The sequence below is a fragment of the Anolis carolinensis genome, chromosome 4 (genome assembly GCF_035594765.1).
Source record: "Anolis carolinensis isolate JA03-04 chromosome 4, rAnoCar3.1.pri, whole genome shotgun sequence".
Lineage (NCBI taxonomy): Eukaryota > Metazoa > Chordata > Lepidosauria > Squamata > Dactyloidae > Anolis > Anolis carolinensis.
In genome coordinates, this window is record NC_085844.1 from 36026464 (window position 1) to 36043088 (window position 16625).

The following is a 16625-nucleotide window of genomic DNA, read 5'->3' on the forward strand; positions in this document are numbered from 1 at the left end:
CCGGAGGAGAGGAAGGTTCACCTTCCCCAGGCCCACAAAGGATGGTGTTTCTGGAGGAGAGGATGTCGGCGATGGAGACCACCCTGGCAGTGATGTCGAGGGCGATGGAGCGCCTGGCGTTTTTGGCGGAGCCAGAGAGAGGAAGGGAAATTCGGGCTGGCTCAATGTGGGACGTGAGCGTGGGAAGCAGCCAGGGCTTTGCAGACCTCCCAGCACCGAAGGGAAGGGAAATGCGAAAGGAGCCCGGCGCCCGGCCCAAGACCCAAACAAGCCTGACGCGGGTGGAGGAGAGCGACGACAAAGGGGAAAAACCTCCGAGAATCCCAGCTACGCTCCCAGCTGAGACCCTGGTGCCCCTGGCGAATGCCGGGCGTGGCACAGGGCCAAGAGAAGCAGCAGCGGGGCCCACTGGTCCGCAAGGGGGCTTGCGACGGGCGGAGAATTGGGGATTGCCACCACAGGGACCCCTACCGAGACGAGAGGAACTAAGGATCGAGTTTGGGGGAGAGTCCTCTGAACTGGATTTTTTCCTGACAACGGTGAGGGGCTATATGGAGGATAATGCTCACACTTTTAGAACGGAATCCAGCCGGATACGGGCCATTGGTGCAGTGTTGAAGAGGGGAGCGGCCAGCTGGTACGTTCAGCTGCACGCGCGGCGCGACCCATGTCTGGGGTCACTCCGACGCTTTATGGGGGCCCTGGAGACCCGTTTCCGAGATCCACTGGAGCAGATCCGGGCGAGGGAGAAGTTGAAGACCGTCTCCCAGGGGCAGAGGTCGGTATCTGAGTATGCGGAGGAGTTCCAATGCCTCGCCGAAAAGGTGCCGGAATGGTCTGCAGTAACAAAGATAGAACTCTTCAAAGAGGGTCTCAGGCGGGAGATCCTCTCCTGGGCGGTGCATCGTGATGAGCCTGACACACTGCGCGGATGGATTCAGCTGGCGGGGCGCGTCGAGACATCGCTGGCCCAGGCGAGGAGGCACCGAGGAGGGCTACAGCAGCGGCCGCAGATGAAAGAGGGGAGCCGGAAGGAGGGATCAACCCCAGCCGGGAGGAGAACGGAGCCGACAGGGAACGTGAGCGCCAGCAGGAGTGGCTGCTTCGTGTGCGGCCGGTTGGGCCACAGGGCTGCCGAGTGCTGGCAGAGAAAAGGGGAAGGCGGAGGCCAGCCCAAACCAAGAGCCGTGGCAGGAAAACGCGCCGAGGAAGAACCACCGATGAGGCACCACTCGGGGGGGTTGGTAAGTCAGGACAAAGCTATGATAGTGGTCCCCATTCAGCTTGAAAATGGCAGCAAACAAGCAACCTGCAAAGCATTTGTGGATTGTGGATGTTCCAGGAACATCATCTCCCCTGAATTAGCCGAGGGATTGGGATGCGAAAGAACGAACCTAGAATCCCCAATAGCTTTTTCGCAGTTGGACGGATCCACAGCATCGGGATCGTTAGCTAAGTACAGTGCCGAAGATGTAAAGTGTAAGATAGGGAGTTGGGAAGGAAAGGTGTCATTTGTGATATCACAAATAGCCAGCTATAATGTTATACTAGGCATGCCGTGGCTGGGGCAGGCCAACCCGCAAATCAACTGGGAGGATAAGAGCATGATCTTCAGGATGAATTTGGAAGAAGGGAGCCAGGAAGTTGAGAGGGAGCCAGGGAAAAGGGGGGAGGAAGACTCTATCAGAATAGCAGAACTGGCAGATAAATTACCCCCAGAGTATCGGGATTTTGTGGACGTGTTTGATGAGAAGGAAGCAGACAATTTCCCACCGAAGCGGAGAGTTGAAGTGAAAATAGAGCTAGTCCCAGGAGCAGAGCTTCCCAAGGCAAAAATATACCCGATGTCAGCTAGGGAAAAGGAGGAACTGAGAAAATACATTGATAAAAACCTAGCGAGGGGTTTCATAGAGCCTTCAAATTCCCCTCTAGGGGCGCCTGTGTTGTTCAGGCGGAAAAAGGACCAAACGCTGAGGCTCTGCATTGACTACAGGGGCCTAAATGCAATCAGTACTGTAAATAAATACCCCCTACCCTTAGTGAAGGACTTGATCGCCCAGTTATCGGAAGGACAGATATTCACTAAATTGGACTTAATTGAGGCCTACCATAAATTGCAGATCAAACCAGAGGACAGGTGGAAGACGGCCTTCTCCTGCGCATTCGGATTATTCAATTATCGTGTGCTCCCCTTCGGTTTGTGCGGGGGAGGGGCCGCGTTCATGCAATTAATCAACGAAGTATTGCATCCATTGTTGTACAAGGGAGTCTTTATTTTTTTAGATGACATATTGATAATGTCTCGAACTAAGGAGCAACACGTAGAACTAGTCAGGGAAGTCCTACAAAAGTTGAGGGAAGCGAAACTGTATGCGAAGCTTGCCAAGTGCGAGTTCAATAAAGACCAGATAGACTTTCTGGGGTATAGGATTTCCTCCCAGGGAGTGGCGATGGACCCTGCGAAGGTGGAAGACGTGAGGGGGTGGGAAGCCCCCAAAACACGGAAGCAGCTGCAATCCTTCCTAGGGTTCGCAAACTTCTATAGAACATTTATCAAGGACTTTGCGCGCCTCACTTTGCCATTAACGGATTTGTTAAAAACTAAAGGCAGGGGAGAAACAGCCAAAGTGAAGGCCCCAGGGGCCAAACTGACATGGACAATAGAATGCCAGGAAGCTTTCGAAGCCCTTAAAAAGCGTTTTACTGAGGAACCTGTCCTACAGCACCCTGATATGTCTAAGGCCTTTGTACTACATTGCGATGCGTCAGACCGGGCATATGGGGCAGTTCTGCTGCAGAAAGACGAGGGGGGGAACCTGAAGCCATGTGGCTATCTGTCAAAAAAGTTTAGCGATACAGAAAAAAACTGGCCGATTTGGGAGAGAGAAGCCTTAGCGATTCTAAAAGCACTAGAGTGCTGGAGACACTTTCTGGAAGGAAGTGGAACACCGTTTGAGGTGTGGACTGATCATAGAAATTTACAGTATCTGAGATCCCCTCGTAAACTATCAGCGAAGCAAATTAGATGGGCCCAATATTTCAGCCGTTTTGATTTCAGACTCAGATTCTTCCAGGGGAAACATAACATACTCGCTGACGCTCTCTCTCGGATGCCTCAGCACGGGGGAGGAATTCAGGAATCTGAAGGGAGCCTGTTCCTAGATAAGCAGTGGGGCCTGGCAGTACTAACTCGAGCACAAGCGGCCAAAGAAAACAAACGTACTGCCATTTCCACGGGGGGAGGAGAAATATGGGAGGAAGAGTTGAAGCGAGCGTATGGAATGGACAAATGGTTACAAACTAACAAAGAAAAGGGAGAATTGTGTGGGGATTTGGTGTTTGTAAATAAGAAATTGTATATTCCTGAATGTTTAAGACGAGAAATGTTAAGGAAGTGCCACGATAACAAGGGTGCGGGTCATCTAGGCCCCACCAGGACTATTAAACTGTTGGCCAAACAATGCTGGTGGCCCGGAATGAGGAAAGACGCCAGGGGGTACGTCACGCAGTGTGAATTATGTGCAGAGGGAAAAACACCACCGGGGAAGCCCCAGGGGCTATTGCAGAAGGTGGTGGAGCCCATGAGGCCATGGGAATGCGTGGCCATGGATTTTGTAGGCGAACTACCCCCCAGCAGAGGCCACAGATACATTTGGACAATATTGGACCTATTCTCAAAACAGGCACACTTTGTGGCCCTGCCAAAACTCCCCTCAGCTGAAAAACTTGCTGATTTGTATGTGAAGCATGTATATCGCCTACATGGGTGTCCCGACAAAATAATTAGCGACCGGGGAGTCCAATTTACTGCAAAATTTTGGGGAAAATTCTTACAGCTGTTAGGAGCAGAAAGGAACCTGAGCTCGGCTTTTCATCCCGCAACCAACGGGGGAGTCGAACGCACCCAACAAACACTGTGCCAATTCTTGAGGATGTACACCAATTATAGACAGGACGATTGGGCGGACCTTCTACCGTTTGCTGAGATGGCTTTTAACGGGGCCGCACATTCGGCCACAGGTCGTGCCCCATTCGAAATAGTATACGGACAGGAGGTGGCACCTTTCCCCAGGCTACCCGAGTGGAAGGAAGGAGAGGGCCAGACCGACAAGGAATGGCCGGCCAAAATTAAGCAAGGGTGGCAGACCGTGGTGGAGGCATTGCGGGAAACACAAAAGAAGTACAAGCTCTTTGCAGATCGTAGGCGCCGAGAGGGGGACAAATTGGGCGAAGGGGATCTGGTTTGGCTGAGCACAAAAAACCTGAAATTGGGGTTCCCATCTAAAAAATTGGCTCCACGCTATATAGGGCCGTTCAGGGTGGCGAAAAGAATAAACGAAGTGACCTATCAGCTGAGGCTACCCAAGGACCTAGGAAAGGTACACCCGGTATTCCATTGCAGCCTGTTAAAAAAGTATAAAGGAACTCTGGACAGCGGAGAACAATAGTTGTGTTTAATCTTTTCCTTCCAGGACGAAGGGGAGGAGGACGCCATGTCAGAACCCTGCTACTAGAGCCTGGATGTGGCTCTGAGTTTCAGGGTCACTGACATTGATAAGACACCTGCGGCTCAGGACTCGGAGAAGAAACGGCTGCTGGACTTGGCGGGGAATTTGCGCGGGGTTTTGCTGAGCGGGAAGAGACTTTTCAAATGAGGGGGAGGGTATATAAAGGATGGTTGGCCGGAGCCTCCCATTCTTGGCTTTTTTGATGTTCATGTTTCCTACAGTAAAAGTTTCTGGTGATATCACAGAGAGTCTCGTGTGTTCATTCAGGAGCGGCTGTGGTGAGCTGACACACACACACACACACACACACACACACACACACACACGAGGGTTGAATGAAAAGTAATGCCTCCACCTTCATAACTCCTCAACAGATGGCAGTACTGCAGGTACTGGCTTGTTCAGTAGACTCTCCTTTATAGTTCCATTTGGCGGAAAGCCTTAGCATTGAATGGTTGTGTAGTTAAACTGTGAAGTATTCAACCCTGCGCAGACGGTCAGTCAATACGACTTAAGCATAGTGCAGTCAGTCACTGAATTCTTGACAGCAGAAGGTGTCATCCCAAAGGAGATTCATCAGAGAATGCAAGCTGTTTATGGTGATTGTGTTGATGTGAGTACTGTGTGTCATTGGGCAAGTAAGTTTAAAGATATTGAGGTGGGAACATCTGACTTGTGTGAAAAACAAAGAGTTGGCTCTTCCGATAGCCAAGCAAAGCAATAATGTGACCCACATGTTCTTGTGAAATGCTGATTAAGCTTGAAATTTCTCTCTTAAGTGATACGACGATCATCCTGAATCAATCTGTCAACTTTTTGCTTGTGAAACTCAGTGGTTGCTGTCACAGGACGTCCAACTCTTTGTTTGTCATGCAAGTCAGATGTTCCCACCTGAACATCTTTAAACTTACTCGCCCAACAACGCACAGTACTCACATCAACAAAATCACCATAAACAGCTTGCATTCTCTGATTAATCTTTGGGGTGACACCTTCTGCTGTCAAGAATTCAGTGACTGCACGTTGCTTAAGTCACATTGACCGACCGTCTGCACAGGGTTCGATACTTCGCAGTTTAACACAACCATTCAATGCTAAGGCTTTCGCCAAATGGAACGGTAGAGGAGGGTCTACTGAACAAGCCAGTACCTGCCGCATACCAGTACTGCCATCTGTTGAGGAGTTACGAAGGTGGAGGCATTACTTTTCATTCAACCCTCGTGTGTATGTGTGTGTGTATTTCTATATATATATATTTCTATCTATCTATCTATCTATCTATCTATCTATCTCGCAGTCTGGGGGAGGCAGTGTAACTGCACCATAGGACAAAACCCATCTTTTCCTTTCCAGTAATGTGGAAGTGTTCCAAATGCTGCAATTGGTGAGAAATATAGGATATGGCTTTACATCAAATCAGACCATTGGGCCATCCAAGTTCAGTACTAGCTATCACCAGAGGCATAGAAAGTGACAAGTGATTCTCAAACTTTGGTCCTTCAGTTAATTTGGACTTCATCTCTCAGAAGCTCCTCTAGTCAGGATGTCCAATGATTAGGAATTCTGGGACTTGAAGTTCAAAACACCTGGAACATCAGTTTGGGAACCATTGACTATGGCAGCATTCCCGAAACATGGGTCTTCCAGATGTTCTACAACTCAGATCCAAGAATTACAGACTCCTGGCTGGGGCTTCTGGGAAGCTGAAGTCCAAGGCAGTTGGAGGACCATAGTTTGGAAACCTGTGGTTTAGACCTCAGGAAGCCTCAAGGACTATAGGCCCCAGATGACCTAGCTAAAGCAGTAAGGATAGCTGGGAGATGTAATCCAACCACACCAATAGCATCACCCTTTTGTCCATCACTGATGGCTCTCGAGACAGAATTTCTGCCCCTCAGGGATTAAACTTGGGTCACTTTAGATATAAAACATGTACTTCTCCTGCACACTCTGACATATAAAATGGTGGGCTCTTGTTAATTTATCCCATTAAGATAATACTTTCCCTCAATGGAATTAGGAAGGAGTAAAGGAGCTAGCTATACACAGCTAATGGCCAAATTTGTTTCTGCTCCTGCTTTCTGTTAATATTACTTTGCCCCTTCTACATCCAGAGTTAAGAGAACTCCAGTCTATTGAATACTGGCCATACTGGATGGAGGATCCAGGGAGTTATAGCTCAAAACAATTTTTCTAAATGTTAGCAGGAGGCCGTTTTCTTTCAGTATTTTGAGACCAGCCTCGACAGTCCCAGACATAAGACACAAACACCAAACCACAAGGCCATTTAATACTGGGAGAATAACTGATGTCTTAGAGCTTCATACTAAACCAGCATTGCGTCTGTTGTCGACCGCGTTTCTGGGGGATCGGGCCCCTTAAGGAGAGAGCCGATCCGGTCCTGAGAGAACGGACCTTGGCGGAGCCAATAGGAGAATATGAGCCGCAATACAACCTGGAGCCGAAATGAAGAAAGTCCGCCAAAGTTGAAGGAAAATCCGCCAAGGAGTCTTTATTGAGCGATTCAGCTGAAAAGGACACTAGTAGCGATCATTCAGTCTACTAGCGTATCATCCATTCAAAATAAAGCCATATTTATACAATGTTTCAGTCTGACAGCCCCTTGAATTTCCCGCCCCGCTCCCCCCGCCCATCTGATTGCGGATAGGCTAGAAGGTCGAACGAGGCGGGCTTTCGTTTCCCGCCTTGCTCTGCTGGCCCATTGGAGAGCCGCTTTTTTGTCCCCACTCGGGCCAATCAGAGAGGAGAAGGCGGGAGTTATTGAAACAATGAAATGACTGAGCAGGAAGGATCGGATTAGTCCTTGTCCGGCCGAATTCTAAAGGGATTAATGACAGTCATCAGGGGTTCCTGTCATGTACACTGATTTCAGATATGCCTTGAGGTGTCAAGGGGGGGAGTAAGGATGGGTGGCAATGGGCTCAGCAGGGCGTCTTCCTGAGACGTCCTGGTTTTCCCTTTGGAGGAGATATGACAATGTTTGCCTTGAGGGCGAATCACCTTTTATTCGGCGACTCAAGTCCTATATTGTCCATGCAATCTGATTCTGATTAGGTTATGTGGCAGCGGATTAACCTTTTGTTTTGGGGAAGGTAAACCTGGGTCATAGAAGCTGGGGTTCATGTTGGGGTCAAAATATTTCCCATTTGATTTCATGAATTGACAATTATATGAAATAAAATGAAAAATAAAATAAAGTTGGAGCGTAAACCCAGCTGGGAAAAACACATATTTTCTGGGGATCCCAAAGAGTACAAATACATATAGGCAGATGGATAGATTTCAAGGAAGTAAGGGAGAAACCATAGAGGTGGGTTACATTGCATAAAGGGGAATCATGGATGATATAAACAATTGAAAACATTTGATAAGAACGAGGTTTACAACATCTAGGGAACCCAATATGGAAAGTCATAGAAGTGGAGTTCTAGCAGCATGATTTCACAATTCATGAAGTTAGCCCAACGATTAGAAATTCATACAACAGTGGGTCATGAGGGTGTCCAGGTACATACACGAGGAAAAGAGTTCATCTGTTGGTGGAAGGAATTCGTAGAGATGGCATGGGGAAGAGGCACATGTGGGTTGCAGTCTTTGGAAGTATAAGATTTCATAAGTTCAGGGGTAGGTCTGGGGAAGAGTGTTCTTCTCCTTCATAAAATTATGAAGGTATGAATGAAACGTGGAGGGCACCCGTCCGGGCACCCCCTGGCAGCTGTAGAGAGGGTGAGGGTCCTTGGAGAACTATGTCTCCCCAGCGGGAGAGCGATCCCCCCATCCCCAGTTCACAGAAAGGGGCTAGGGATCTCCTAGAACCATTCCGCGGATCGCGGGGAGAGGAAAGTCCGGGATAAGGCTGGAGGAGAGCAGTCCGGCTTGAAAAGAGCAGTCGGTCCCGTTTGACAGTCAGCTGATGAGGTGCCGAAAACTGGACCGATTTCGGTTCCGTTGGTGGTCTTCGAGTCAGGAGCCTTAGAAAGGGTTAGGACTAAAAGAGGAGCGTTCTAGGGGTAATTTTGATAAAGATATGAGCCAATTTGTATCGTCCGCCGTATTAATCTATGGCGGAGAAACCTCAGCCGGAGTTAAAGGGACGGGTTAGTGTGAGAGAGAGAGAGAGAGATTTCATGCAAAGGAAGGAGTCAGAGAAAGACACAAAATAACCAGATAGAGAGTGTTACTGTTAAAATAAATGCTACTTTTATTGGGGGATTTGTTACATAGTTCAGGGAAGGGGAAAGTGAAGAAGAAAAAAAAATCTTTTAATAATAGTCTGCTGCGGTCCCGTTCCGTTCCTTTGGTGATGGATCTGCGGAACCCTCCGCTGCGGGTTCAAATTAATTTGAAAGCCGGGGTTTCGGTCATCACGTCTGGCTCAAAAAATACATAGCTTTGTCCTATTATATAAACCCTTAATGTTTGATTCCTTTTCCCCACAAACAGAGTAATTAGATCTCCTGTGGGAATAAAAAAGGACCCTCCTGGGCCTATAATAAAGGGGAGGGCTTAAAAGTATAGTAAAATTGCTCCTTAAACTCTGAAGGGTAAAAAAAGAATAATCAGGGCCTTGGAGCCACAAAATGACCCCTGAAGAACTGTGAATTGCCCACAAACCACACTTTCCTTACCCTTACATCTGATGAAGAGCTGGGCATTGTTAGAAAACAAAGTAGAAAATAAAGCTGCCACTATTGCACTTTATTGTTATGTGCCTTCAAGGCAACTCTGACTTATGCCAACCCTGTCACATCACATTTTATACAGCATTTTTTATAATTTTGTACATGAAACAAAGTGTGTGCACATTGAACATGAAACAAAATCAAGGTGTCACTTTTGGATTTTGGAAAATTTTGTAATTTTGGATAAGGGGTGCTTAACTTGTATGGTCAATTAAACAAACAAATGCTCATATTTGGGGACAATCAGATTTAATTGTAGGACAGAGCCCTTGATTAAATTAATTTTCTTAAGGGTACTCAAAATAAAGAAGTTACCAAACACTTACATAACAAAGCAACAAACTGAAACCATGTGATAGCTACAGTTGTAATCTTTAAACTAAATTTGTCAAGATCAAACAAAGGCCACTGGTTCTAAAGCATATAATCCGAGGGTTTTTTTAATGACATTGTGAAATTCTGGTAGAAATAAACTAGTTTTCTATTAGGCTTTCATCTGTAGCCTAAATTAATAAACTCTTAACATTTGTGAGCACAAAAGAGTTAATCAACTCGCTGGGCTCTTTCCCCACCTGAAACCAGTATCAGATGTTTGAACAATAACTACATTCATTTTAGCTTTAACCAACATTTCAAAGAAATCATGGTGTTATGAGTCAGACCTTTCTAGCTTCTGTCTTTATTCACCCCAAGTTTCCTTCAGTCATTGGCAAAGTCCTTTCCATCATCCAGAAAGAGGAAGTTACAAAACAGTTTCCATGTATTGGTGTTATGCCTCCTAACTATTCATTTGTTAGCTTTCTTTTGGGACTTCTCTTGTAACACAAGTTCCTTAGCAGTACATCGAGAGTTGAATGCCTGCAACATTTCTCGGGTTGTTAGGTTGGCTCCTTTCATAATCAGTCTGTCACCGTCAGCTGTAAAGAAAACATAATAATTTACCCCACAAAAGGATAAAAGTGAAGCAATATCTGTTTTTACAATTGTACAGATTTGTGCACTTGAACTATTTTCAATATTTTATGATCATTGTAATATTGGTATGGTTTTCTAAAGCTGCCATAAGTATATTTGTGACTCCCAGTCATTCTTTCATCATACTTTTCAAAATAAAAAAAAAACAGAGTGAGAGATTGTGTGTGCACACAATGCACTTCAGCAATGTTATCATGAGTAAATATTAGCAGTCTCTTGTGCCGCATTCAAGTAGTTGCACGTGCCTGATATTAAGACAATAAGGAATTTGTCGGTTTGAACAATATCAGTTTCTGGTTTGTACTGATCATGCAAACAAGTACAGTCAGCCCTCCACATTTGCTGAGGTTAAGGGTACAGAACCCCCATTAAAGTGAAAAAAAATCAAATAAAGAAATTGCTATTGTTTTTACTCAAAGGAACACCTCTCTAGTAATTTCTAGGGTGGGCATGGGCAAACCTGGGTCCTCCAGGTATTTTGGACTTCAACTCCCACAACTCCCATAATTGTGGAGGTTGAAGTCCAAAACACCTGGAGGGCCGAAGTTTGACCATGCCTGTTTTAGGTCTTTCAGCATGACTCTATGACCAACGTCCACTGGAAGCTGACCACAGAATTGTGCTGGAAGACTTAAAGATTCCTAATGAGAACATTTTAATCAAACCTGTGAATAACAGTATGTAACAAAATTTGAAAAAAAAATCTGTTCCTGGTTTGAAAGTGTTTTCTGTTTAATTGTGTAGTACTTTGAAAGTAGTTGTTATACTCCAGAAACTTCATTTTTGTGGCTGCCACAAACAATGTTGAATTGGTTGAGATTCTATGGGATATTCATTGAAAAACCATAGCAAATGTGCTGCAGGATGTCCCGCAAAAACAATGTTTTTTGCAATTTAATAAACTTTTCCCATGTTTTTATGATAGACTCAAATAGGAAATGACATTTATAACCCAGGAACAAAAACTGTGTTACATATTGTAATCAAATCCGCACAAGTCAAAACCACAAATGCAAAAGGATTCTCAATCTGTAGGTCCCCAAGTGTTTTGGCCTACAACTCCCAGAAATCCTAGCCAGTTTACCAGCTGTTAGTATTTCTGGGAGTTGGAGGCCAAAACATCTGGGGACCCATAGGTTGAGAACCACTGGTATATATCAATCACATTTAAGATGTAGAACTCAAGAATACAGATAGGAGCAAAATTAAACTAAACAATTCAAGGTTGATTTTATTCAGTATGTATCAGACTTACAAATTTCTGATATCATGAAAGCTGTTTTGTGCCTTCAAGTCACCTGTTGACTTACGACAACCCCATGAATTTCATAGAGTTTTCTTGGGGGTGAGAAGTGAAAGATAGAAATGCTGTAATAAATAAATAAATAAAGATGCCTTTGCCCATTCCTTCCTCTGAAACATATCCTACAGTACTTGGAATTCATTGGTGTCTCCCATGCAACTCTGGGAGCCTCCAAGATGTTAACTCTGTTCAGCCTCCAAGAATAGATGGGAGCTGGTGCCTTTAGGGCAGAGATGTTGAACTAATAGCCCTCCATTTTTCAGACTCCAGTTCTTAAAAGTCCTAGCCAGCTTGTCAAATGGCCAGGAATTCTGGTTACAGAATGGAGCTGGAGCTGAAGTCCAAAACACTTGGAAGGCCAAAAGTTTGACACTACTTTAGGGTATTTAGGCCTTCTCATGGAATATACAGACATTCAACTACAATGACAACAGAATGCCTATTCACAGTGTCATTTCTATAGACAGACAAGCAGCCCATGAACCTTCTATCCTGCTGAACTCAGCAGGATCTATTTTTTAAATAAGGACATACAAAATTACAAGCACAGACACACCTACTTATTACAAACACAATGGACTAAATCTATTTGCTAACAAAGACCGCTGAATCAATTAGATATACCATACATAATTGTTGATTTGCTAACTGGAACTAGTAATGGGACAACCTGCACTGCATCCTGACATCACCACAACATGTGCCTCTCATCCAAATACTTGTTTAAAAAGATCTGCAGCCACATCCTAAATCTCCAACTATGGTAGCTTCAATTATATTGGCTTCTTTAAAGTTGCAAAGTGCCATCTAGTGGTATTAAATGAGATAGACACAAGAAATCCCAATCCCAGCTTCAATCTTTCAGATCTTTCCTTTTGACATGACAGGGCAGACAATGCAGAAAGGGACAAAAGGCAGATTGGAACATTGTTACACAACACAAAAGAGTGAGTTTGTGCAACAAATCCCTGCTAAATGAAAGAAAAGGAGGCTGTAACCAAGAGGAAGAAAGTTTTTGGGTTTTTTTGTGTCAGAGTTGCTTCTGGAGTGAGAAAATTGGCCATCTGCAAGAACGTTGCCCAGGGGACGCCCAGATGTTTTTTGATGTTTTACCATCCTTGTGGGAGGCTTCTCTCATGTCCCCGCATGGAGCTGGAGCTGATAGAGGGAACTCATCCGTGCTCTCCCCGGGTGGGATTTGAACCTGGCAGCCTTCAGGTCAGCAACCCAACCTTCAAGTCACAAGGCTTTTGTCCCTTAGGCCACCAGAGGCTCCAATGACAATTTAAGTGGCACTTAATTTAGTCATGACTAATTGGATGTATCATGGAATTCAAGTACAGTAATGAAAAACAGTAGATCCTGCAGTTCAGTGGCTGAAAGCAGTCATCTCTATAATACTGGTGTGCTACAGAAAGAGCACAAAGAGCTAAAGTCACACTAATGAGTGAGATCTTTTATTTCTTAATGTTTGAAAGAGTTAGTGGCCACCTGGAGGGCTAGAGAATGATTCTGGGTAAGATGGGCAACTTCATGCAGTCAGTCTTGCATGTCTGGGCCACAAATGAACTGCCACACACATTCTACTGCCTGTTAGAGAATGACCACTTCCAATTTGTTCGGAAAAAAAACTAGCGAAAGGAGGAATTTTGGTGTAAAGAAAAACTGTAACTTTGACTACATCTATTGTCAGCCATGGGGCCCCTGGTGGCACAGTCTGTTAAAGCGCTGAGCTGCTGAACTTGCGGACCAAAAGGTGCCAGATTCAAATCCCGGGAGCGGAATAAGTGCCCGCTGTTAGCCCCAGCTCCTGCCAACCTAGCAGTTCGAAAACATGCAAATGTGAGTAGATCAATAGGGCGGAAAAGTAACGGTGCTCCATGCAGTCATGCTGGCAACATGACCTTGGAGGTGTCTACGGACAATGCCGGGTCTTTGGCTTAGAAATTGAGATGAGCACCAACCCCCAGAGTCGGTCACGACTGGACTTAACGTCAGGGGAAAACCTTTACCTTTACCTATTGTCAGCCATTCACTTCTAAAATGTAGTATCTGTTCTCAGAGCATGTGGCTTTGTCTGAAGATTGTGCTTTTTTGTGTGGTCACATTGCTGACTTTAAAATGGGTGACTAGTGCCGCAAAAATGGTTTGGTAGTCAGACCACCCCTGGACTTGGGTTACAAAACAGGGTTATTTTCTTACCAAATGTGACGTCAATTACTGGTTCTGATCCATCGTGTTTTATGTCTGTTTTCACATCACAGTTGACATTAGATGTGTATGCTTTCTTTACATGCAGGCACTGAAGGAAATTTCTGTAAAGAGTTTTTGGAAATACAGATCAATTTCATCAATTACCTTGCTTACCAACTATGCTCTATAATATTTTGATAGAAATGCAAAATATAAATACAGAGGTTTTTATTCTAAAGATGGTATATAAAAAGAAATTGGTTATTGATCACTGGCGTACATCAAAGAACAGACCCAACAAAGCTTGAAACACAATGAATTAAGGTCAACAATAAGGAAGATGTTAAAATATAATAAATTAGACCTCTGTTTAACGCATGGAAATAGGAAATACAATTATCATCTCCACTTTCTATTTTTATATGCAAGTAAGAAACACTTTATGAGGCATTAATCTTGTTTAAAGCGAGTCAATAGATTGGTTTTACTTATTTATATGATGCTTTTACATTCCACCATTTAGCTAAAAAGGATTCCAGAAAAGGCTACAATGATAAGATAAATGATTATTTTAACAGTTGTTAAGTGTATTAAGGAATTTGAATTGGCTGGTTTGCTTAATTCTATTTTAATAATTGTATGTTGTGGATTTTCAATTGCACTGTTTTTAAAATGTTGTGAGCTGCTTTGCGTCTCAATTAAGAGATAAATGCAGGATATAAATAAACATCATCTTCATCATCACACAGCTAAAGCTGGTACTGCACAAGCATTTTAACAAGGAAAATTGAAGGGGGTGCTATGATTTTTATGTTTTAATGAATTTTAACTGTGAATTTTAATACTGTTGTGTTTATTTCTGTAAAAACATTCTTTTTAAAGAAAGCTTTCAGATGATGGATTTATTGATATATATTATGGCATTCAGATAGCTTTTAGGAACCTTTGGTTTTAGGATTTTATAGTTTTATGCTCATATGCAGGTTTTAATGTTTTTCAGCATCGTTGAATATCTGATTTTTATGTATTGCTTTTAATGTTTGGATTGCTTGGGTTACTGTGAGTTTTCTGAGCTGTATGGCCATGTTCCAGAACATTCTTTCCTGACGTTTCACCCACATCTATAGCAGGCATCCTCAGAGGTTGTGAGGTTGTATTATTTGTATTTTATAAATGCTGTTAGCCGCTTTGGGCCCTTGAGTGGGGAAAGGCAGGATAAAAAAATGCCTAAATGCAAAAACAATAACAATTTATAGTGGGTTACAGCACGACTAAAACACATGATCATCATAAACATTATATAAAATACACACATTAAAATGAATTTCTATAAAATACATATATTCAAATCTACAGAACAAAGATTAAAATATAGTGAGCATAAGGCTGCAGCATAAAGTATCACAATTTCCCTTACACACTTATAGTTAAAGTGTGGCCCAGAACACACTTTAAAACAGCCTTTTGTATAGTAGGGTTTCTGTGTATTTAACTTGTGAGGTTCTTTACCACCAAAAGACTCATTGGAAGAAAAGGCTGCATCCACATCTGTTCAATTATTGCCTGCCCTGAAGCTATTAAAAGCCCCTCTATTTTGCTTTGGTCAGACCTCACCTGAACTCACATTGTGTGCAGTTCTGGGCACCATGATTCAAGTGAGATATTGACAAGTTGGAAGGTGTCTAAAATGATCAGAGGTCTAGAGACCATGAATCCCAATGAAAAACGTCTTAAAGAGCTGGGTATGTTTAGTGTGCAGAAGAGAAGGCTGAGAGGAGACTTGATTGTCATGTTTACATTTCTGAAAGGTTGTCACAAGGAAGAGGGAGCAGACTTGTTTTCTGTGGCCCTTGAAACTAGGACTCGGAGCAAAGGGTTCAAATGACAGGAAAGGAGATTCCAATTGAATATGAGGAAGAACTTCCTAACTGTAAGAGCTGTTCAGCATTGGAACTCTCTGCCTCAGAGTGTAGTGGAGACTTTTAAACCAGTGGTTCTCTACCTTTGGGCTTCCAGGTATTTTGGACTTCAACTCCCAGAAGTCCCAGCCAGCTTACCAGCTGTTGGGAACCACTGCCAGAGGCTGGATGGCCATCTGTCAGGGGTGCTTTGTGCTTTTCCTGCGTGACAGGGGGTTGGACTAGATGGCCCATGTGGTCTCTTTCAACTCTATTATTCTATGAACTAACCAGCAGTATGAGGCCTAGGAACATTTCAGGATTAATTAGACGTCTATCCTCCATTAATGAGGAATCAAAGCACTACGCCACGCTGGCTTCAATGGAGAGCGAAGGCCTCCCCTCCTCGCAAAAGAGATGGCTCCCCGTAAGGCCTCTTTTGTCTGTTCTCTATGACCTGGGACCAACTCCTCCCCCTCACCTGGTGCTCTCCACATTGGCCTCGAAGGGGCAGAAGCGGACGAGGACGCTCTTCACCTGCTTCAGCGACACCCCCGCCCTCTTTGGCAGCACGAACGCCATTTTCGGCCTCCCCTGACTGAAAAAAGAGAAAGTGGCTCGGAAAACTACAATTCCCAGAAACCCTTGCGCCGCCGCCGTGATTCAACCCTTGCACCGCCTCTCTCTCGCGGGCCTCTGGGAAATGTAGTCAAATCTTCAAAGTCCACAGTTAACCCTTTTCCTTTTATGGCTGCAACTGCACTGGGCAAACTTGGGCCCTCCAGGTGTTTCGGTCTTCAACTCCCACCGTTCCTAACAGCCGGTAGCAGAGAAGCCATTGAAATCCACAAAGTAAAGGTAAGGTTTTCCCCTGACATTAAGTCCAGTTGTGTCCGACTCTGGGCGTTGATGCTCATCTCCATTTATAAGGCGAAAAGCCGGCGTTGTCCGTAGACCCCTCCAAGGTCATGTGGCTGGCATGACTTCATGGCGCGGCCTTACCATCCCGCCAGAGCGGTACCTACTGATGTACTCACATTTGCAT

At 44.6% G+C, this 16625-nt stretch overlaps 1 protein-coding gene across 1 annotated transcript; it reads right to left on the reverse strand.

Annotated features, from left to right (window-relative positions):
• Positions 1-8712: 8712 nt before the first annotated feature.
• On the reverse strand, positions 8713-16217 carry mrpl53 (mitochondrial ribosomal protein L53). The gene is made up of 3 exons (XM_062980232.1): positions 16062-16217; positions 13692-13804; positions 8713-10128 (listed from the first exon to the last, which is right to left on the reverse strand). The coding sequence occupies exons 1-3, from the start codon at positions 16160-16162 to the stop codon at positions 9998-10000; spliced, it is 345 nt and encodes a 114-aa protein (XP_062836302.1). The 5' UTR covers positions 16163-16217; the 3' UTR covers positions 8713-9997.
• Positions 16218-16625: the final 408 nt, after the last annotated feature.